This window comes from Ambystoma mexicanum, chromosome 2p (assembly GCF_040938575.1).
Source record: "Ambystoma mexicanum isolate Mex_15411 chromosome 2p, UKY_AmexF1_1, whole genome shotgun sequence".
In the NCBI taxonomy this organism is placed as follows: Eukaryota; Metazoa; Chordata; class Amphibia; order Caudata; family Ambystomatidae; genus Ambystoma; species Ambystoma mexicanum.
Genome location: NC_090923.1, coordinates 1,279,444,480 through 1,279,468,968, shown reverse-complemented (window position 1 = coordinate 1,279,468,968; position 24,489 = coordinate 1,279,444,480). Strand labels below are relative to the sequence as shown.

Sequence of the window (24,489 nt, the reverse complement as noted above, 5' to 3'; positions counted from 1 at the left end):
GCAGAATAGGTTCCCAGTATTGGTGGAGGGTCCAAGAGTTGGGAATAGTTTTAGTTCTCACTAGCAGTGGAAAGGAGAGGGGCCTTCAGCGGCCACTTGTGCGTAAAAATGGATGGATGCACTAAGGGCCCACCGGTAAGGGTTGCAATTACTCATCGACCCCCGGCACACTCCAGACCAAACTTCTGCAGTCGAGTCCACTTCGGTTGAAGGTTCAAATGCGGCAATCTCGCGGTTCTGCAGCTTTCAGCGACGTAGTTACAGCGTTGATTCCCAAACGGGACAGTGGCGATTTCTCTGCTCCTAATGGATCAGGCCAGTTCAGCTGTAGCAGGCTTTAGGTCACAGAGCGGCACGTGCTACAGTGAGTTTGCAAAGTTTGTCACCATGGCTGGGCGACACGGTAACTGCATGCACTCTGGTTCGGGCACTCTCTCTTTACTCCAGACCTGGGAACGCCAAGTGTATGAAATTTGGTGTGAGACTGCAGTGAACACAGAGCTTTCGATGTACCAGTTTCAAGGGCCTCCTCAAAACGGTGGCAGTATCGGGGGAAAAGGTCCTGCGCAAGCTGGTCAGCCCACTGGTTGGCCCAGGGACACTTCTGAAAGCCTTACGTGCAGGTTTTGGTGAATATGCCGAGTATTTCCAATGGGTCAAAGCGTCTTCACAGACCTTCTAGGACGACCAGATGCAGAGGGGTCCAGCAGGACGACAGCGGGCTCAGAGTGCCAAACCTTCCAGCGGGTCACCAGCGGTTCCTCGACTCAGCTTCTTAGTTTCAGGATACTTGGATCCTATCCTTCGTTAAGTGAGAACTCTGGAGATCGACCTGTATGGGTGTTTTGAGCCTTCTCTTATCTAAAATCTCATTCACGCCAAAACGAAGAGGACCCAATGGGAGATCTGCTCACATACAGGCATACCATACGTGGACCAATTATGGACCACGGTGGTCCCAGGCATTCACAGCACACCAGACTCTCTGGCACCCAGGATGTGTATTGGAACCAGACAGTCCAGCCTACATCCTGGAAGCACACACAAGGCATGCAGAAGCCTGTGAAAGCTTGGCGTTTTCGTGGGAGAATGCATGCCCAAATAAGGACTGACCAGGGTCGGCTCGACCTGGGGAAGGTGAAGGGGCAAGATGGCAAAAGGACAGGACACAGAACCTCGTGGCATGGCTTTTTTGGAGCCAGGCCACCTATTTGTGCCAAACGCGGTAACAGCGGTATACCTAGCAGGAAAGGGTTCAAAATACATGAAAAGATAAGCTGCCACCAGCCCCGTCCCAGGCATATCTGCACTTCTCCTAAAAAATCGTTTGAGAGTATCTAGGACCTTTAGAAATGACAGGAAGGCCCAAGACAATTGTACTGTAAGGTACATTGTGCACTTGCAACATGTTGCAGAAATGTTGCAGCATTGACAAGGACTAAGGGAAACAGTCTCCCAGTACTGACTGTCTTTAAGGGCATGTCAGTTTCCCCATAATAAAGTAAGCAAAAAGCCCAGATGAGTGCAGAAGAAGGCTGTGCTCATCTGGTAAACTCAGACTATGGTGTTTAAACAAAGCAAAAAGTTGGGGGTACACAACTGGAGGGAAAATTACCAATGAAATTGAAATCTTTCCTAACATACACGGGCAATACCACCATGATGTTCTACATCACAAAGCAGGGGGGATCCAGATCCCCAGTGTTCTCCAGGGAGGCGCAGGACTTGTGGCACTGGGCCGTTGCCCAGTGAATGTTCCTGGTGGGGATCAAGAACACCATTGCAGACTCCCTCAGCTGGGCGCTGCGCTCTTGCCACGAGTGGGAGCTTCGACAGGATTAAGTGGACTTCCTCTTCCTCAAATGGGGCAGACCCCAGATTGATCAGTTTTGCGACAGCAGCGAATTCCAAATGCCAGAAATTCACTGGCAGGTTCCACCAGCCGAGGAGCATGGGGGCCGCGTTTTCCGTCCCGTGGGAAGGCCTGTTCCTGTAAGCGTTCCCGCCATTGCTTCTCCTGCTGCGAGTCATCAATCAACTCAAACAGTGCTGATGCAGAATGATCCTCGTCGCCCTGGCATGGCCGAGGTAGATTTGGTACCTGGACCTTCTCAGCCTGTCAACGTCACCTCAAGTCAGGCTGCCAGTGGTGGCGGATCTGCTCACCAGAGAAGGAGGCGCAATCCTGCATCACGACCCAGGATCACTGAACCTGAAGGCTTGGCTCCTGCAGCCTTAGAGTTCGGAGGGTACAAGTTACCGGTGGACTGCAGGGAGGTCCTTGCCAGGGCCGGAGTGTCATCGACTCTTAAGTGCTACGGGCACAAGTGGAAATGTTTTGCTACGTGGTACCGGTCGCAGAAGATCAACCCTCTGAGGGTCACAGCCACGCAGATTCTTCCGTACTTGTTGTCCTTGGGCAAGGCGGGGCTGGCGCACGCCTCTATCAAGGTGCATCTGGCGGCTATCTCCCACTACACCAGTTCTCCAGGACGGTCTTCACTTTGGACCCACCATCTTGTCAAGGAGTTCCTCAAAGGACTGTTTCCCACCGTTGAAGGCTCCTGCCCCGGTGTGGGAACTCAACATGGTACTAACTAGGCTCATAGGGGCCCCCTTCGAGACTATGCATCAGGCCTCTCTCAAGTTCGTCTCGTGGAAAACAGCTTTCCTTCTGGCCATCACCTCTGCCAGGAGGGTGTGTGAGATCCAGGCCCTGTCCTGCAAAACAGCCTTATCTGACTTTTCACGACACAAGGGTGGTGCTGCAGACACGCCCCTTTTTCATGCCAAAGCGTTAGTCGGAATTCCACCTCAGCAAGCTTTTGGTGTTGCCTCTGTTCTTTCCGAAACCTTTGTCGCCGGCTGAAAGGACTTTGCACTCGCTGGATGTGGCTTGTGCTCTGAAGTTCTATGTGGCATGCACAAAGTGTTTCTGTAAGACGTCTTAACTATTCATGAACTTTGGTCCTGTGAACCATGAGAAGGGCTTGTCCGCCAATGATCTCTGCCTTAATGCCAGTAACACGGAGATCCTCCTCATCGACTCACCAGCACCTTCCTTTCCTGTCACTCTCTGGCCGCCCACTCTGGGCCCACTTCCTGCTCCCACTTGTGAGGCTGAGAACCTCAGGGTCATATTCGACTCCACACTCCCCTTCTCTCCTCACATCTCTGACATCTCTAAAGTCAAACTACTAGCTGCACCTCCTCAGAGGTATTCTTCCTTTCCTCACTTTCCCCCAGAAGCTCACTGTCTCTAGAAATCTTGTTCTCTCTTGGCTGGACTACTGCAACAGCCTATTTCTAAATACTCTACTATTTGTCCTCTATAAATCATCCAGAACAGGACTGCAAGACTGGACCTTGGCCTCAAGCCCAGGGATCGTATCTCTCCAGCTCTGAAATCTCTCCATTGGCTACCAGTGGCAGCAAGGATCAAGTTCAAGACTCTCTGCATTGCCCACAAGGCTTTCTGGAGCCTGGGACCGCAATACCTCCAACTCCCTCTACGGAAATATTTTCCTACCCTAACACTTTGCTCCTCCACCTCCAGCTCATTGAGGGTCAGTCGCTTATTCAAGCAACGATTTGGGGGCAGATCACTTTCTTCAGCTGGTGCCTCCCTCTGGAACAGCCTTCTTGTCTCTCTGAAACTTGAGCAGAATCATCTCCGGAAGCACCTCAAGACCTTCCCCTTTGCTTCTGCCTTTTCTTTTCCTCTACCCTGCTGATCTCCTGCCCGACACGTGCACTGGTCACCGGGCTACCCTCCGATTTCGGGCCCCGGTCTCCGCCTGTGCAGCTGCATACCCACACTTCCTCCTGGCACCCCTGCATTTGTGGTCTGTATCTGTAACCTTACAGTCCCCTTTCCTGCACTTATTAGACTCCTGTTGGCTGCACTTCTAACACTTGCACTTGCCACCTGTTGGCTGCACGACTTATGTTGATTCCTTGTACTGCACTTGTCCATCCTCGCCCCCTACCCCCCACTGGCACTTCTACCCTTTCCCCTGCACTTGTGCAATCTCTGTGTCACTAGGCCTAGTAAAATCGTTGTTTTTTTGTCCTCCCTCTGTTCCCCTGCCTTGCCTTGTCGTGCCTTGAAACACTTATGCATCGGCCCGTTATAAATGTCATATCATATTATAAACCCGTAGGGCGGAGAGATACCTGTTGGTGACCAGGCAGAGGTAATATATGCGGGCAAATAAAGTGGACAAACTGTTGGCTAGGCAGCTGAAAGCTTCCGATGTGGTTAGGACGGTTCTGCAAGTTAAGCATCCCTTAGGTTAGAGTTCTACAGAGTCATAGGCCCTAACAGCAGCTTTTGCTAAACTCTACGAAATGCTATATGCCTCGGGGCACCTGGATCCTCGGGCTGTGGAGCAATATTTCTCAAAATTATCCATGTTTAAGATCATGCCTAAAGACCGGAAGGCCTGGAAAGGGACATAAGGGAGGAGGCAGTGGAGGCTCGTCAGGGCACTACCGTTGAATAAAGCGCCAGGACCAGATGGATTCCAAGCTGCATTTTATAAAAGGGATATTAGGAAGGTGAACCCATAGCTGACAATGCTAGTTAACTCGATTGTGGCTAAAGGGAGGTGGGGGGGGTTAGCACCAACCATGATAGAGGCGAAAGTAGTGGTGTTTGAGAAACCTGGTTAGGATTTGACTAAATGTGGGTCATATCGGCCTATTGCACTGATGAATATAGAAGCAAAACTGTAAACAGGAGTTTTGACGGCGAGGTTGGCACCTCATTAGCTGAATTTAATTGATACTGACCAATCGGGGTTCATTATAGGGAGACACACCTGGGATAACACTAGGAGAGTTATTCATCTGATAGAGAAAGTTAACTCCAAGCAGATCCCATTGGTGCTTCTGTCTCAAGATGCTTATAAGGCATTTGACCATGTGGAGTGGGCCTTTTTTTACTTCTATGAAGCTGATGGGTCTGGGAGCTAAGTTCATACAGACGGTAAAAGCAATCTATAAGGCCCCCACTGCGCTTTTGTCGATTAATAAACAATTCTCCCATAATATAGAAATAGGCCGGGGTACAAAGCAAGGATGCCCTTTGTTTCCGCTTCTTTGCGCAATATATCTAGAGCCACTCCTGATCAAACTCCGACAGAGGTTGGCGATTCGGGGCATCCCTTTTGGAGGGGAGGAGCATAAGATTGCCATATGTGCCTCCTTGCCCACCGCATTGCCACTCTCTGCTCAAACTTTCAGTGCTATGCGGATGACAGCTTGTTTTCAGGCTTCCCTCGGCCAACTCTTCTCCTCTCCGACTGCCTGTGTGCTTTCCAGGAGTGGTGTGTAGCCAATGACATCTGCCTTAATGCCAGTTAGGAGATTCTCCTCATCAGCACACCTGCACCCCCCTTTCCTGTCACTCTCTGGCCGGCCTCCCTTGTCTCTCTTCCTGCTCCCACCTGTGTGGCTAAGAACCTGGGTCTCATCTTTGACTCCACACTCTCCTTTTCTCCTCACATTTCTGATGTCTCTAAGAAGTCAAACTACTAACTGCAACTCCTCAGAGGTATTGTTCCTTTCGTCTACTTCCCCCAGAAGCTTACTGTCTCTAGAGCTCTGGTTCTCTCCAGGCTGGACTACGCAACAGCCTCTTTCTAAAACTGCCTGCTTCTACTCTCTGCAACTTATCCAGAACAGGACTGTGAAACTTCTCCCTGTCCTCAAGCCCTGGGATTGTATCTCTCCAGCCCTGAAATCTCTTCATTGGCTCCCAGTGGCTGCAAGGATTTAATTCGAGGCCCTCTGCATTGTCCACAAGGCTTTCTGGGGTCTGGGTCCAAATACCTTCAACTCTTCTTGCGCAAATACCTTCCTACTCAAGCTCTTCGCTCCTCCAACTCCCTCAGGGTCAGTCGCTTCTCCAAGCAACAAGTTGGTGGTAGATCTCTTTCCTCGGCAGGGGCCTCCCTATTGAAAAGCCTCTCTACCACTCTGAAACTTGAGGAGCACCTCAAAACCTCCCTCTTTGCTTCTGCCTTCGCTCTCCCTGTCCCCTGCTGATCTGTTTCTGCCTCGGCACAGTGCATCTGGTTACCCTGTGATGTCTGGCCCAGGTCCATGAACTCACTCACTCACTACCCCTGGCAACCCTTGCACTTGGGTCTGTATCTGTTACCCTACAGTCCCACTACCTGCCACTTACCAGACATCCTGATCTGCACTGAAAAACCTGCCACTCCGCTGGCTGCACTACCTTTTTGTGTTTTTAATCCTGTGTTCAGCACTTTCCATTTCTCCCCTCTCCCTTGCACTCTCCCCGTTCACTTGCACGTTCTCAATGTCAGTGGGCCAAGTAAGATTGTTGTTTTGTCCTCCCTTGTTCCCCTCCCTTGCCTCGTCACGCTCTGAAACACTTGTGTATGAGCGTGTCACAAATAAAATATCATATACCTTTGCAGATGACATGTTGATAACACTAATATACCCACAGATATCAATACCTGCACTGGTGGAGGAATTGACAGTAATGGAACAATGGCAGGACTCAAGGTTAATATGGGGAAGTCAGAGCTGTTGATCATCGGGCTCTCGCAGACACAGAGGGAAGCTCTGCCCTTATATTCCCCGTTCGTGGAGGAAAGCAATAGTATCAGGTACCTGGGGGTTAATATATCTAATGCGGTATCCCACCTGTATGATAAAAATGATCTGAGAGTGCTCCAACAGGTAATGGAAGATCTGGGGAAATTGACCCCCCCCTTTGTGTTTCGTGGCTGGGAAGAGTGACAACCATAAAGATGGTAACACTCCCGAGCCTACTTGCAGGCTCGCCCGATACCTGTCCCGCGTTTATTCTTTGTGGCATTAAATAAAATGGTCTTGAGATTTTGGGTTGTCCCTTGGAGGGAATCCTGTGGCTAAATAGCCAAGATAGACCCGAGAACACACGGATTAGTCAGGTCGTGGCAGTGGTATGTGATATATGGGATTACCTGTTTAAAAAGGGATACCTACCAATGCGCCTGTCCCCCCTTTAACCTGATATTTGGGAACCCACAATTCCAACCAGGGACTGTACAGGGACCGTTTAGGCAATGTCGGAGGGTGGGGTGCACAATGTTGCAGGATATGATGCAGGGAACAGATATTCACACTTTCACGGAATGTAAACAATATGTGGGACTCTCCGAAAAGGATAGAATGGAATACTACCAAATGAGAGATTGGATAGCCAGTTCAGGGGGGAAGGCAGCAGCAGGGAGAGAGCTCACAGCGTTTGAAAAGTTTATCACCACACCTACAGCTAATAGACAGATGGTGTCAAAGCTATATTTGATTTTGCTGGAAGTGGACTCGGCCCAGACATGGGGATGTATGCATCAATGGCAAAAGAAATTGGGGATTGATATACTAAGAGAACATTGGGAACATTTGTGGGTGAATTTCCCTAAACTGACAAGCTTGATCCAAATTAGAGAAGCTTAGTATAAAATAATGCTTCAGTGGCATTATTCCCCATGGAGGTTACACAAAATATTCCCAACATCATCAGAGAAGTGCTGGACGGGATGTCGCATGCAAGGAGATTGGAAGCGCACTTGGTGGGAGTGTTCGGTCATGGTGGAATTCTGGGAGGAGGTTATAACCCAAATAATGGGTGAGATAGGTGGGGGGGTTAATGTCGATATTTAAATGCCAATAAAAATATGCTTTAAAAAAGACATTTGTTCTACGTCCCAAACCATTTCTATCGTATTGCCTGCCCTACCACTAACAACAAAGGAACACAAAGTGGCCTATGGGAGTATTCTACTCCCCTCTTGGCATGGGATGCGTGCCGCTTGGATCCCACCCACCTGTAGTCAGTTTCTGTACTTTCCATTCTTGGTTCAGGCCTCAGCCTCTGATCCAGTTAAAAAAGCAGTTCTGGTTTTCTCACAACACTCTGTAGAAGGTCGCTCTTGACCCCATCCCCCTCAGCAAGATTCTACTAAGCTTGCGAAGTTTGGTCTCTAATTGCAAAAATGTTTCACTTGGGTGTTGAACCTCCTGGATCTTGCTTGCTTCTCACTCCAGGATATCCAACTCTTTCGTGCCTCTGTGCAGGCTGTCCAGCCTAACTGGTTGTGGGCGTAGTACAATGTCCTCACCCCCTCCACGGGTCTTGGCTTTCAATCAGTCCCTCATGGATGGTTTGTTCTCGCTGGCTGTGTGCGGTTTATAATGCTCTTACCTCCTCCAGGGGTCCTGGTTGCCTCAGCTCCTCGTTGCCTAGCCAGCATTGTTGACCATGCGTTTTAAACTGTCCCACTCCCACCCGTGGTTCTGTGGCTCTCAGCCTCTCTTGGGTAATTCGGCCTTGTTGGCTGTGTGCTCACCCACTTCTTGAGTGCATCAGAGTCTCTTCTCCCCCTTCTCTGTATTAGCTGCGTATCCGAGTATTGGCGGTGCTACTCATCGTTGGGAGGCATTGGCTAGAGTGGCTGTGCTTTTAAGGTTTTTGGTTCTTTGGCAGCAATTCTTCATCTTGGCTTGGGAGTTCATTTGCCTCTCCATCTCCGGCGGGTCGATCTCCCTCTCCAGGGGAACTTGGGTTTTTGTGCGCTCTGCCCTCCTGGGTTCTGCATTGTTCTGCAGGCTCCGGGATTCCTCCAGCCACCATGCATCTGACTTAGTTCTTCCTCCAGGAATCGACCTTCCAGCCATAACATCACAGGCTTCCACTATCTTTGAGCCGGCTCAGGTTTACTCCTTCCTCTATATGTACGATAGTGCATCCTTTTAGGTTCTCCTGTGAACCAATAGGAACCAGGATTGGTTCTGCATCTCCTGAGCAGACGTTTTGTGATGATTCATGGGATCTCATCACCTCTTTCCCATAGGGGAGCTCATACCTGTGGTGCTAGGGAGATGAGCCCGCTACGCAACATTGGGGTGGCAAAAAGCGGGACTTCACAGGGAGAGACCCTTCTCCTAGGGATAAGGACTCCTTCCTTTAGGAAATGCCCTGAGAAATCCCAGTACCACCCAGATCTCCCAAAAGGCCACTTTCCAAAAGCCTCTATTCGTTATGGTGCTATTAAAGCACACATCAATATGGATACCATACATATTAAGAAGAAGAAAGTAGTGAAAATGTCACGATGCCTGCCCCCAGACATCCGGAACAGATCCATCTATCCAGGGAACAGGCATCCACAAAGACCCAGGAATTCCCAAAACCCCGTCTAGGGGCTATATGGGTTCAGTCCTGGCGCCGTAGGCGCCAGACTCATATTGCCTTCTTTAAACTGTGCAGGTCATCCTGCAAAGAACTCACGTACAGGCCATCATGAGGCCATGAAGGGACTACTTTCCTTTAGGAACTATTTTACTACTTGGGTGTGGTACTGGAACTCTTTACCCTGGAACTACCTTTTTGATGCTATTTAAACCACGCCCGAAGAGCATCACACGCTTCGCGTTATTCCGCATCTCAGCAGCGGAACGCTCACCGTGTCTGCAGTCCAGTATTTAGTCTACAGCTACACCCGTTTGTGTCCGGAGCCCATCCTAGGGAAAAGGAAAGAAGAAGAGAAGGTTGGAACAGGAAGATTCCCATTTGGTCATCTTCTTCTCCTGGAACAGCCGCATCTGTGAGAAAGGGAAAAAACATTTAAAACAACTGCGTCGCATTGCCAGCTGCAGCGCTGCGCCAAACTCTTAATATGTCTAGACCAGGGCAAGTTTAGTGCACCCCTTGGGGTTATTGCTTTCAGCAGATAAACCTTAGTGTCCCAAACAGCAGCCCGTACTTTAGCTTACAATAAAACTGTTCCAAGGGCGACTTCTTTGCTAATGTGCTCCAAACCTAACTCTTTGTGTACCAAACTAGTTGAAGATAATGTGTGGAGCCTTAGCAGCCCCTTTGCTAACGATTTCTCTGCTAATTGTACGTTTTTAGGTCGATATATTTTTGAGACCATCTTTCTGTCTATTTCTGTCTTAAGTGCCTGCCTCTCACTATCTTTGGGTTTATCTGTTTGACTTGGGTCTCGCTAGACATCTTTCGGTTTATATATCTGTGCATCTATCTGTCTTTCTGTTTGCTATCTGCCTTATCTTTTCTTATTTTACATTAAGTATTACCAGTAGACCTACATTACTTGAGTTGTGATTTTCCACAAAACAAGACTACCTCCATTTGTGCTGGGACAGAATAAGTATTGGATGTATATTCGTATTTCACATTACATTACGAATACATACACTGTGAGATTCTATATGTTGTATAATACAAAAGTACATGCATTTGTTAATGTGAGATCGAATGTCCTATTTTTAGATGAGTTTTCAGACATAAGTTCATATATCACATTAAACATCAACACATACACTATAAGAGTTCTGCACATGTCAAAAACGTAGATAAATTCACATATTTTATATCAGTACATTTCTCAAATTTGCGAAGATTTTAAACATTTTTGAAGCATGCACAACTGTAAGGAGTAGTCTGCATATGTGCCCACCATATTGGAAATTGGAGCTTTGAGAAATGATGCCCCCAAAAATATTTTTTCTATGGAGAGCTCCAATCTAAGAAACGGAAATTGTTACTTTTTACTTATTCAAACCTATGAACCAGTGCATTGATTCTTACCAAATTTGACATGCCTGATCCAATCTGTATTGATCGGTTGCTTGCCAAACCTGTTGAAGATCCATCTATGGGTTTAGAAGTTATAGAAACAAAGAATGTTTCCATTTTCCTATGTATGTCGTAACTATTGCTGTGCTGTTGCAATTTCTTTTTCTTTCAAATTCTGATGACATCACAAATGACATGCATGCCAGAAACAGTTACTTTTGAAGTGGTATTCTTGTACAAAAACAGTAATTTGGCTGACTTTTTTGTGCAAGCAATTATTTTAAGGCATACATTTTCATTTTTCTCATGTCCTTTTTATTTTCTCTCTTTTGTAAGGTTTGAACTCCATTCTTTTTGCTATCAACATTGACAACGTGGATTTAAATGGACAGACAAAATGCGTTGCCAAAGTTGCAGACCTTTTAAAAGAATCAACACAAAATGTGACCTCACTGTTGAAAGAATCCACCCAGGGTGTTAGCTGTCTTCTGCGAGAGATAACCACATCATCAGCAGTCTCAATTCTAATTAAACCTGACCACGTCTCAGATCCACTTCCAGTTGTGTCCAAGAATTCCACAACCGGTAAGTTAGATAAGCAACTGAATTTAGATATCCTCCGCACAGAACCTAATTAATACGAAGGCCCCAAATACAAAGGTCTCTTTAGTCTGTGTTCACTTCATCGTTCTTTTGTCCCAGGGTTTTTTACTGCTGGGTTTTTTAATGAAAAATTGCCTTATTTTGTTTGCTCTTGTTTGTTTCTTGGTGCATTGTGTTTTTTCTTTTTTGTTAGACCTGGCAGTTTGTCTATAGCTGCCTCTAATAGCATGATTAAAGGATCTAATAAGGATGTTTAACTCCATAACAATGATCTGTTTAATTTCTTTTAATTGTCCCATTGCTTCTAATGTAAATCAACATTTAAACTTGTCTTCTTGGAATAGTAGGACATGCCTGAAAGATTGTTTACTTGTGTGTAAGCTCCTTGATAATGTTCTTAATTAGTGTGCATGTTTGTGTGACATCTTTGAACAGTAACATGTCATTTTAACAATACATTATAGTGAATTAATCTTTGACCTATGTTTCTTTTTCTTAAAGATTTGTGTTTTTCTAAGATACTGTAATATAGCTTTATAGATCTGCAGCGAGGGCCGTACTGGGCGTTATGGGTCCTGAAAACCGAGTTAATGGGCCGAGGGAAGCGAGTGCCTTTAATGAGGTTTGAGCGACCAGAACGCCTGCTATGGCCAGAGCTGCAGGTCTATAAAGCTATTAGAACACCCTCCGTGTTTAATTAAAGTAGAAAAAATGAGAAATGATACATAAATGTTTCAGGAATTAAGTATACAAAATTTCTATTTTAGTTTTAAGTGTGTGGTGCCATAGAAATTAAGGGTGCAATTGATACATTGGCCATGTGGCTCAAGACTGGGCACTGCAGTTTTGTTTACATTTGAGGTTGAGGTGGTAAACAGAGAATTAGGGACAGATGATGTGCTTGATAGTACATCTGGAAAACTTTCTTCAGTTGGTTGGTTTGCTTTATGTGACAGTTTAGGATATTTATGTTGCCTGAGTGAACATGGTAGCAGTAACAGTATTTGGTTTTGATGATGTACTTCGAAGTGAATCTGGTAAAGTTACTGCAGTTGGTTTCTATGTGTTTGGTGTTACTGCTGGAGATTACCTTTTTTTTGCTTGTTTTAGGTGCCTGTGTCCGGTGTTGTGGTAGAAAGGAAGGTTGAACATTTGTTAGGTTTTCCTACATTATGTAGAAGTCCAGACCATTCCTTTTTTTCAGAGTATTGGAGGGTCCAGTAGCTTTTGATGGAGGATTCATTTTTGTGCCCAGTAACACATTATTTTCTGACTTTCCAAACCTGTATTGGCTAAAATCTGCACAGTTGTCACACACATGGAGTGCTTCATGTAGATAGTACTTAATGTAGCTTTCTTGCTGATTGTTTACATCATTGAGCCCAGTGTATTTTTCCCAAGTGGTCCGCAGGTATACCAAATGGGGCTCAGTTTGGCTTCAGTAATTGTCTTTTTCTTGGCCAGGATATGCAAACATGGTGCATTTTGGTGGTGTTTTTGTAGATATAGTTCCAGCGACTTAATGGGGAAGTCCTTCTCATCTGGAACTTGATACATTGCCACACGAAGGCTATTGCTGTTTTTCTCAGTGATAGATTGGTGGTTCTTGGTTGTTTCATTGACTGTCAATGTGGCATATTTGTGGCCTGTTTAGTCTGTGCAAATATGGAAAGCATCACTTGCCAGGGCACGCTGTCCTTCTCTTCTCATCGTACAAAATGTAGTTGTATATCGTACCATATTCTATATTGCAGAGTTATTCTATGGTCTGTATTCAAAATTCCACTACTTTTCAGTGTGTGTAGATCTTTTGCACTGATGCACAGTTTGTGCGTTTGATCTTTCACTTACGTCTTGCTTTCTTTATCATGGCAATGAAAATAGTGTTGGCACTCTGCAACTCTTCCCTATTCATCAAGTTCACATTTCACGAAAACGGACGGTTATTCAGATATCTATTGTGGCCAGCACACACAGAAATCATACTTGCAGGTTGATATTCAGGGCCAAATGAATTACGTACCTCTGCATACAATTTTTGCAGCAAATTGTTCAGTATTGGAAGTGCAAGTTCCTCAAAATGCCAGGATAGTTTGCATTGTGCTAGCCAGGTTTTGAAGATATCCGTTGCCCATTTAGTTGTAGTTTGTGTGTTGGCTTCACACCTATTGATCTCTAGGGCATTTTAATCACCATCTGAGAGACAATTGTTTCTTTTAGGAATTTCAATCTTATACTGCATTTCTTCATTTTCTTCTTGGAGCCACTCCTCAAGGGTTTGGTCTCCAAGAAGGTTAAATGATATATGTGCCATTTTCTACAAAATACAGACTGTAGGAGTACAAAGTAAAAGCTGCAATGCTGCAGCCATTCACTTGGTTGTGGCGTTTTTATATATGTTTGTGGGAGGTTATTAGCAGTGGGTGGGTGGAGTATGTAATTGAGGGAGGTAATTGGCAAGTGTGAATATGTTTTTACAGGTAGGCACATGTAGTTTTAAATTTATTACACACGTAAATCTATCACATTTAGCAGAAAATGTAGGTTTAAATTAATTATACATGTACATATGACATTTAGCAGATGGGTATTCATAGTAATTAACGTGTGTAAACAGTGCTTACTTTTTCAGTAATGTTTATTTTCTTTGCAACCTTTCACATACTATGGTGGACAACAGAACGTTTTGCTTTCGTGAGGAGGTGGGGGGCAGGGTTCCACGTTATGTAATGCTGGTGAAAAAGAAAGTGTTCAAGCCACATTACGTTTCCTTTCTTTGCAATCCGAATGCGGCAAATTTAGAAAAGCATATATTTATGCCGATACGTTACAGATTATGGCCGGTGACAATGAGAAGTGTTTCTTAATGTGTGTTTGTTTAGTAGGCGGGGCTACGTCAGGCACGCTACTATTGGAAAATGCAATGCGTTCAATTCACTGTTTTCCTTCCAATAAGGGACGTGGCCGGTGAGGAAGAGCGCAGCAAGTGGGCAGTGGCAAAGGTAAAAGCCTTCACTTAATGTGCACGGCATATATAATCTGCGGCTATAGCAGTTCATATAGCCCACAGATTGACCAATCAGGATTGTGCAAACCCAGCTAGGGTGTTGTAATTTATTTAAAGTTGTACAAAGCTGCCTGGTGCTAGGGAGTGGACTGGGTGGCTGTGCATCATATTTTGTTAAGAGATTGCTGTATTTCTTATCAAGAAGAAAGCAGCAGAGGTTTAGGAGTATCCAAAAGAGATCCGGATGATTTCTCGCACATGCATGCATGATAGGTGCTGGTCTGAAGAATGAAAAGCGTAATAAGGCTTTAGTATAAATGATGAGCTTGGCAATGGGGCAGACATTATGAAGTGAAAGCATTGTGAATTCAGTACAATGACAAATCCATATTAAGAAGCACTGGCAAAGCAAATAGGTCTGGGTTTACAGGTGTATTGGGCAAGATTTTTGAAATGCAGGCATATAGGCGTTGCTAGTGCTTGTTTAACCCTTTAAATGCCATGGGTTTTTCCCCCCCAGTGCTAAGGCCTTTTTTGGTTATTTCGGTATGTTGCCATTCAATGCCTTGTAACTTTTTTGTTACATGAGATATTGCAGCCAAATCCTAGGTTGATGTAGGGTGGTGAGAGAAAATAACCAAAAAGGGGGAAAATGTTGTGTTTTTTAAAAAAATACGCCAATAAAATGATTTACAAAGAAGCCTGTGTTTTTTCCTTGTAAGAGCTAGGAACAAATGGTTTGCTGTGCTGAATTCCCCAATTTCCTGGCTTTACAGAACAGGTTGAGTGGAAACGAAATATAATTATTTTGATGTGGTTATCAACCGTTTTGTGAGAGGTAGGGGATTTTGGCCATTTTTGCCAATTAGACATGCATGAACGGAATGGAAGAAAAGGGTAGGAAAGCCGAATTGGAGGACAGAAAGGCATACATTTCTGAAAAGTAGACAAAATTCCAAGTTTAGGAAGGGGTGATTTGTGCAGGTCGAGCAAACAACTAGGTAGGGGAAAATGCCATAGTTTGGAGGGGGAAAAGCAGGAAAATGACCGAAAAAAAGGTATGTGGTGGACATGGTTGGCTTGGTACGGCAATGGCTTCTATGAATTTTGAGAAAAACAATGCTCCGTTACATTCCCCCCGACTCTTGCAGTTAGGAAAGCACACATTTTTTTGTAGTGTTATACAAAACAAGCAATACCACAAGCCAAACACTGAGCCATGGTACACAGGAGGTTTATGCTTACGGCCTGAACAGACGTAGTTAGCATGTGTAAATCAGGAAAACCAATGTGGTGAGGAACGGCAAGCATACATTTATTGAGCACAGGCAGACCTTTTCAAGGGTAGGTGACTTGTGCAGGTTACAAAAGTGTATGGTGCCTAAAGCAGCGACTAAATGTAGGGCACATTTGGGAAATTAAAGGGTTGTGTGACAAAGGGCAACAGCAAATGAGTGGAAACGTTATGAAAACCACACAAACACAACAAATGTCATACCTTCCCGCGTTCCCAAAGGTGTCCCGATGAAAGCGGTACCTCACATGTGTGGGTGCGTATCTGGGCGCCAAAGGGAAAGCCAAAAACACCCCTAACCCCAAGTCTTTTCAGACAGCTGAATTTCACGATTTTTCCAGACGGGCACACCATACAGATATGGTCCTCGGGTGTCCAAGCCACCAGGGAAAACAGGGAACACCATGCATTTCCGAAAAGAGGACACCCGTGGGAAACCACAGAGGTCTGACTTGAGCAAATCGGCTCAGAATTTATTACACAGAAACCCCGGCAAATTCTGAAATGTGGCCAAAAAAACCCATTTTCCGCACATTTCAATCGGCTCACCGCCCTGTGTTCCCAGAGGGGTCTCGATAAAAATGGTACCTCACATGTGTGGGTGCACCTACTTGGGCGCCAAGGAGAAAGCCGAAAACACCCCCAAGTCTTTTCAGACAACTGAATTTCACGATTTTTCCAGACGTGCACACCATACAGATATGGGCCTCGGGTGTCCAAGCCAACAGGGAAACCCATGCATTTCTGAAAAGAGGACACCCGTGGGAAACCACAGAGGTCTGACTTAAGCAAATCGGCCTAGAATTTATTACCCAGAAACCCCGGCAAAGACCCACATGGGAGAAGGGTGCCCAAGGCCAGGGATATTACCGCTGACTTTGCTGGAGCCCTGGCTGCCCTGTGTTACAGCTTCTCCCCACCAGGGAGTCCCAGCAGTGTGCCAAAACCTCCCCAAAGGGAAAAGCTGTAATGCAGCCCAGCCGCGACTCCCGGACGGTTGGAGGTGATGTCCCTAGCCTTGGACATCCATGTACCGTGTGGGTGTACCGTCCTTATGCACAGCAGCAGCTCCAGGGAGCCCCGGCAGGATCCCCATCACCCCCGGATGTGACATCTGTAACGTAGCACAGCCAGAGGTGGAGCCTGGGCTTGCAGACAGACAACCCACATGGGAGAGATTCGCTCCCAGGGAAAGCCAACATTCTGCTGGTATGGGGGCAATTTTTGGCCTGCCCCTGCAATTGTGTCCCAGCCCTCCAACATATCTGCCCATATGGCCCATTCCCACACCACCAACAATCCAGCACCAGTCTCACCCACCCCACTGACAGTGGGCCCTAACCATAGAATAATAAAAAACAGCACTCACATAACGTTGCAGCTGCTCGCGTAGAAAAAGCTGTAAACAAAACAAAAAACATGTTAGGTACGGTCACACCAGCAAAAACAAATCAATACTTTTCAAGCATGTCCCCTGCCCCATCCCTGGTGGTCCACTGAACCTCACCCCCCACCCCAAACCCATTTGCCTCTTCCTACGGGCAGATATCTGCCCCCATGGAGGCCTGCTTGAGGTGCCCATGCCACCCATTTGTGCCACCCAGGTGTCCCTTCCTAGGAGCAGAGATCTGGGCCCAGGGAGGGCTGCATGACATGGCCCCCACTCCATTGCGGGTGGGGGGGGTCACAGCCCCGTCCCATTAGAACATTTCCAGTCGCTTTGGGGTGCCCCACAGCCCCCCCCTAAAATGCATTCCACCATTTTCACTTTTTTCCTTTTGGTAACCCAACTCCCCTTGGCGCAGAGAGGCATGTTGGTGTGGCAATCTGGCCCCAGGTTGCCCAAACCTTACTGCCCCACCCACTGGGGGGGCCTGTCCCACAATTTTTGGTGGACCTCTCCCCCGTCTCCCCAAATGGGTTGCGGCAGCACCACATGCAGGCCTCCCTGGGTCGCCTACAAACGGCTGTGTGAGGTACACCCCCCCCTCCAATTGAATGGGGGGCACCTCATGTACTCCTGCCTGGGGGCAGCAATCTGCCCCCAGGGAGGGCTACAAGGGGTGGCCCCCCTTTCCACTTGGTGTGGGAGGGGGGAGGGCCACCAAACACCCTTTCACTGGGGCAAAAGAAATCCCTGTTTTTTTATTTTGCCCCCTTCCCTGGAGGCAGATGATCAGCCATCTGCTCCCAGGGTCTGCACATATGTGCCCCCATGCTTTGGAGTTTGGGGGGGAGAGGGCTGCAGCCCCCCCCGCATTCAAAGACATCCCTGGTGTCTAGTGGGCATTGCTGGGCATGGGTCGAGCGCTCTGCGCCCTATCCACGCCCAACAATGTTTTCACAAAAGGTGTTGTTGGAAAGGGGAGAATCTCCTCTTTCCAACAACACCCCCTTCGATATCCGGCTTGAAATACAGCCGGAGATCAAGGGGGAGAAAGGTGGAGACTCACTTTTATTTTCACTGCAGCAGCCCGAAATGGCTGCTGCAGTGAAAATTACTTTCACATCGGCTCAACACCCCCTTCGATATCCGGCTTGAAATACAGCCGGAGATCAAGGGGGAGAAAGGTGGAGACTCACTTTTATTTTCACTGCAGCAGCCCGAAATGGCTGCTGCAGTGAAAATTACTTTCACATCGGCGTGCTTTACACACGCCAACATGAAACTGAAGGTAATCCAGGCCCCTGGCAGTGAAGGGGGACCACCTCCTCACATAGTTCGGGGATTGGATTACTGTTTTGAGCGATCCCTGTTATCCCTGTCGGGCTTAGACCTCTTCACACTTCACATGGGTCTTCCTCTGTCAGGATCAGGCTACTTTCGGGTGTCGAAGACACTTGAGTGTGCGTGGCTTTCTTTATAGACTCGCGCAGGACGACTTCACTTACGGGATCTGGCTTTCTCCACTTGTCTTTTGTTGTCTGTCGAAGGCAACAGCCTCCAGTAGGGAACTCTTGGGGTTTTCGACCCGCCGCTCTTGTCCCTTGGTCGCTTGCTCTGCTCCAGTAGGTTGGCCTTTGCCCCGGAAGTTCTGCTCATACTCGTGTTCCGCCTGTGTGAGGAGAGCTAATTGGTCTCTTGGTATATGCACTTGAAGTTAAGTGCCTAACTCGATTAACAGGAAATGTCCAGTACCATGTATGAGAGTTGGTCTTTTTACTCTACCCTCTTCTTCAGCCCAGTGTTTGTGTAAAAAGGGGGTGGGAGTTGGTACCTCAGAGAAGCCTACAAAATAGGATGGGGTAGATAAACAAAAAAGGGGGGAATACCGCGTCTCACCATCGGCTGCCTCACCCCCACTTCCCGAAGTCCCTGCACCCAGGTGATCCTCCTGAACTGGTCCAACTGCAGGATCTCGATCCAAAAGCAATGGCCCTTGGAAATGGGGATACATGGGGGACAAATCCCCCCCCCACAATTTTAAGCCAGATGATATGCCATTTATCCCCCCACAATCAGAAGCGAGGTGAGGGAAAGCAGGGATTTTATTTTCCCAAGTGACGCGATGAAGCAGCAGGGCAGCGTTAAGTAAAATCAGTGCTGGACTGTAAGCGAACATCTAGGCCAGCCAGGGTGGTTTGCTCATCGTCCTACTGGCTGCAACTGGCTGCCTGGTGCACAGCACGTAATTATTTTCTGCCTGGGCTTGCACGCCTTCACATTGAGGGAAGATGCACACATATATTGTGTAATGTGGCATCTATGGTCCACACAGGGTGGTGCACACAAGGCATCTGCATAGCTAGAGAGGTAGGTCTGATGCAGAATGTCTGTATAGAATGGTAGGTAAGGTGCAGGTACATTGTGGCAGGCATTGCATATATTTGGTATCTGCATAAATGTTGGTATATGGCGTGTAAGATAGTTCAGCGGGTTGCACAGTTGCTGCTAAAATCTGTGTGGGATCTGCAGGTCGCAGGCTGGGATACCTGCAAGGCCAACTCATTCTTTCATCCGTCCGAGATGGATCAAGGAGTACCAACTTTGGTTGGGTGATAGTAATTGCATGTAAATGATCTATGTGCAGCGCTTTGGCAAAAGCGCTATATAAATAAAAAAATATTATTTTTGTATTGTGAGCAGAGTAGGGATCAGGCATTTGATTTGTGCATCATGGTAGGTATGATGCACACATGGCGAGTGTACAAATATCAATATGGTGCACTTTGTGTGCGCAGAGTGGTAGTTGGGTATTACACAAAGGGGTAGACATGGTTCACACTTTGATTGCGGAGCAGTTGATGCGCTGCCCACATAGTGTATGTATAGACTTATTGGTGTTGTACACACTGTGTGTGGGGAATCGTAGGTATGGTGCACATGATGATTGTTCAAATAGCTCTATGTACCAATCAAATAGGATCCAGCAGAGGTGAGCACTGTTCACAATAAGGAGTAGGAATCGTGCACAAGGTGTTTGTAGAGCATTGAGTATAATGCATACATGTTTTGTGCTTTGAAATGGGTATGTGCACCCGATGTAGATAGCGCAGATGATAAAGCATGTATAGAACTGTAGTTGTGGTGCATAAAAGGGGAAGGGGGGTGTAAATCAGTTGATATGTTGTGCCAGTGTGTGCAGAGCGATAAGCTTTATGAACACATGTGTGAAAAGCAGTTGGTATGTTGAAGAGTCATATATGACACGCATATGGTGTGTGCAGATTGTATGATTGTGTAGTGGCCACACAGTGTGTGTACATGGAAAAGAATTATGAACAAGTGCCAGAACTAAGTACCAGTGAATTAGTCAACAGTAACACATTTTCTTTGTAGAGCTACGAAGGCTTCGGCACTCGGCTGGCTTTGCCTTATTTTGATTTCAATATGGGTTGATTTGCATCTGTAGCAAAGTCCCCAAGGTGTCCCCTGCCCCCTGCCCTCCCCGCCAGATTGTGTGTCTCTTATGCCCCTGGCTGTGTCCTGGCCACCTGGATGACCAGTCCCTGAGGGCTAGCTGGTGAGACACCCTTCGGTTTCTCACACCCCCCTCTACTCCCTCAAGGTGTGCTTCTTCAAATGTTGAGTAACACCTACTGCCTTCACTGACTACTTCTAAGGGAAGGCCTAAAGGCTGTGGCCTTTTCAAACTGTCTCCCTCTGTGCCTTCCTAGGGGTTCCTGATCTTAAGCCCGCCCCCCTCTTAATTTGGTCAATTTTCCAGGCTCTCCCCTCATGCCCTTTAACATCTTTCTCTTTTCTTCCTACATTTTACTGTGCTATTTCATCTATTTAAACAGTCCTTTTTCTGTGATTTACTCTGCTTTGTCTCCTCCCTCCTCTACCTCTATCCCTCCTTCCCCAGATCTCTCTCTCTCTCTCTCTCTCCCCCCCTACTTTTCTCTCCTTCTTTCCTCTCCCTCCAGTCACTAACCTCCACCTACTCACCCAACTTCTCCCTTCCAGCACTGCCAATATCGCCTATGCTCCCACTACCATTGAGTCTTTCTCTCTCGCTGAGTCTTACTCTTCCTCTTTCCATGCACACCTATACTCTCTCTATCCTTCTACTCAATCGCTCATTGGACACTTTCTCACATTCACACAAAACTGCATAAACTACACTACCTCTATTGGTACCCTTCTCACTTTCACAACTTGCACTTTATCAGCACTCACAAAACACTGCCACAATCGGTCGGCAATCCGCTCCTGACCGTGCCCAAATGCCATCTAAGGTTACCTGGCCCGGCTGGGTTTTTACAGCTTTGTTTGCCCCATTTCTTTTTTTCTCTTCCTCGCGCCCATTGGGTGTTCCCATCAACTGCGCGTGGGCCCAATCTCTAACTTGCTTTTTCCCCTAGGGTTGGCACCGAGTACGGGAGGTTTTAAAAAGGACATTAAGCCACGCCCCTACGGCAGGGTGAGGCGGCCACCAGAGTAAACAGTATATTTTCGCTGTTCTTGTTATCTGTCCCCAGCCAGAGATTTTGGCCCTTGTTTGCGTGGGGCCAGTCTGGAATTGAGGGGTTCGTGCATCGATCTTCTTGTGAGGGGGAAGTTCATCTTTTGCTAACCAGGTTGTTTCTCCTATTCCACCCCAGATTTTCTTGGTTGCAGTTTGTCCACTGCTGGGAGATGTGGTTCTGAGGCACAAACAAAAGAAACTAGGCCAGAATAGATGCTGATAGGTATTGTGGAGGGGACAGTGATATCAATGCTTACATACATAGTTGTCTGATAAACCACAAACCAAACAAAAATCTCAACCTGAAGGAGACGGAGTTGGTGTTTATTATACTGGTGGATTAGCCTTAAATTAGAATAATAATAGACATGTTATAGTATTGAAGATTTTAGGCAAGGACATAGGTAAGAGGAGTTAGAAAGAGAAGGGCGGAGTGGAAAGGCGCCAGTGATCCATAAATTGCATCCTGCTAAGTATGAGGAATGTAAAGTAGTTTGTGATGACCTTAGGATGTTGTACTACATTTCCAGGGTGATTTAAAATTAACAAAACAGATGCTTTGAGTGAAAATCCTGATTATAACATGTCACAATGTGCCACATTTTATTGTTGTCAGACCAAAACCACTGTTTGTACATTGTTAACTGCATAGACAACTAAATGTGAAGAAAGGCTACCTTATTCTTTTTCAGGCTTCAAAATGTGCACTCCCCTCTAGCCATTGGCTAGTGACTGTTGACTCTTGGCTATGAAGAATGGTTTGCTATGTGTATGTGGAAAGTTGAGGGGACAACGTTACTTTTTATGCCTAGCCAGTAGCTTGCAATTTGAAATGATTTGAGGACATTGACGAGTGAAGGATCATGGGTACCTGCACACGCAGAGTAGGCATAGTGTTGCAGGTAAGCTGCTGTCAACGCCTATATTCTAAGCTGATAAAAGTCACAGAAAGATGAATACTGGTAATGCATATTTACTACATATATATTTATACTTATTTTATAGGGCTGCTTTTGCTGACCTATTATTGAGATAAAACTAATTTGCATAGATTTTTCCCAAAATTATATTGCTGCTATTTTGACACGCTGGCACAATCTAATCAATTTACACCACGTTTTTCCGTTTGAGGGGGCCTGTGCCAGAAATATTTCTGTACAATTTAATTCATATGGTGTAAAAATTAAGCAAAGAAAAAAAGCTATTTATAGCCTCCTCCCATTCATTTCATACAGAGAAAGTATGCTTTAATGGAACCCACACTATGAAAACTACTAGACGAATTTGCAGCAAATACACTCTGCTTTGTTTAGTTTAGTGTAAAATATCTAGTAGTTTTTTTTAAAAAAATGGACATATAAGGGGTGCCTCCTCTGGTCTCAGCAAAACTGTATATATCTCCCATGGTACATTGCAGCATTGAGGCTTTTCAGAAATGAATAGCTGAACATTTTCTTTTAAAGTAATTCTTGCAGTAATACTATAGGAAACCGAAAAAGAAAAGGGGGCTCAAGGTGATAGTTGGAGTAGGGAAATGGGTAGTTTCAACATTTCACAAAAGGGTAGCGGTGAAGAGGGGTAAAGAAGTTCAAATAGGTCATTGGCCACTTTGGGGAGTACTGTAGAGCCCATTTTGAGTCTGATCATTTTTTCATTTTTGCACAGAAATCCCTTGAACGTTGAAAGATGTGATAGAAAAAATAGTATGTCATGGAAAGAGCAATATAAATGCAATCTGGGGCAGAGGGTCAGTACATATGCCCCATACATTGTGGGGGTAGGATTGGCAATCTAAAAAGGAAGGATGCACATGAAGAGTGGCAGTGGGGATGATGGAAAAACTTTTAATTTTCGAGCACCGGCGTCTTAGCACCAAAGTAATTGGAAAAGGCTGTGTTAAGGCGGGAATGGTTATCATGGAGACACAGGGCACTATCGTGGTGAGCGCAGATATGTGATCACAGAAAATCTCAAGGAGAAACTAACACAAATATGAAAGAGGGTGGTGGAAAAAGGGCTAGTGGATCTTGGTCTTTTAGCCTAATTGCAGCAATGCCGGATCTGGTTATTAGTGACAGGCATATGGCCAATGGCCATAGCCTGGTCTTTTAACCTAATTGTGGTAATATGGACCATGACCTCGGCCGAAGGTCTTGTCTGGTGGCATCAGGCTATTTACTCATGAGGAGGAGAAGGGCCCCACAGCCTTTTATACCAATTGTTACGTAGTGGACAGTGCCCCAAGCCAAAGGACATGTTAAGTGGGCCATGGAGAAGATATACATAACAAAACCCTTGAAATTCACTGCTTAACATTTGTTAAGCTAGAATTGATGATACAACTTATTGCAATAAAACCTATCAAATTTGGCATTTTTGGGAAGTGGCAACAATCTTAACTCCCAACCAGCTCGTTGCTCAGACCAGGAGAACATACTTGAGATCACAAATGACCACAGGGGTGACTCAAAGTTAAGATTGTCATCATTTTGTTGCTTTAAGTTAAGAGAAACCAACCTAATTATTTTCCCTGAATATATATAAATTCATATTGTAGTGTAATGTGACGGTCACCGTTCTTCTGACGAAGTTTCAAAATCTAAGGTTGGCCTAGCAGGGCCTTCGGGCCAGTGCCATGATCTACATTCTTACACTTTCCATGATTGTTAGGAAGGATTTCTCTTTACAGCACCTTTCCTTCCATTTCTTATGGACCCCCGAAAGGGTTGCTTCATTTTTAATCTGACTGTCATGATCTCTGCTTCCAAAAGATCAGGACTTGCCCGACTCCCTTGGAAGCAGACCCATAACCCCGGTTCCGAGTGCCAGCCAGTCCCAATTGGGACCTTTTGGACCCTATCCTGGCGCCAGTGGCACCAGGCTCATAAAGATGCCCAGTCCCAGCGCTGGAAGCGCCGGGCTCATAATGCTTGGGTGGACTTACCTGCAGCAGACCATGCTGCTTACTTACCTGCCAGTTGAACCCCTGATCCTCTTCTGTTTGGGACTACTTTTCCTGTTGGGTGGGGCAGGAGCCACTCCCTAGGTTCAG

At 46.3% G+C, this 24,489-nt stretch overlaps 1 protein-coding gene across 4 annotated transcripts in view; it reads left to right on the top strand.

The window, feature by feature from the left end:
- The window catches only part of SNX29 (sorting nexin 29), a 2,314,491-nt gene that overhangs the window by 535,189 nt on the left and 1,754,813 nt on the right, over positions 1–24,489 (top strand). For all 4 annotated transcript variants that reach the window (XM_069645593.1, XM_069645591.1, XM_069645595.1 and 1 more), the window contains one exon: positions 10,958–11,206. In XM_069645593.1, coding sequence (XP_069501694.1) covers positions 10,958–11,206 — 249 coding nt within the window. The remainder of the gene's footprint in view (positions 1–10,957; positions 11,207–24,489) is intronic.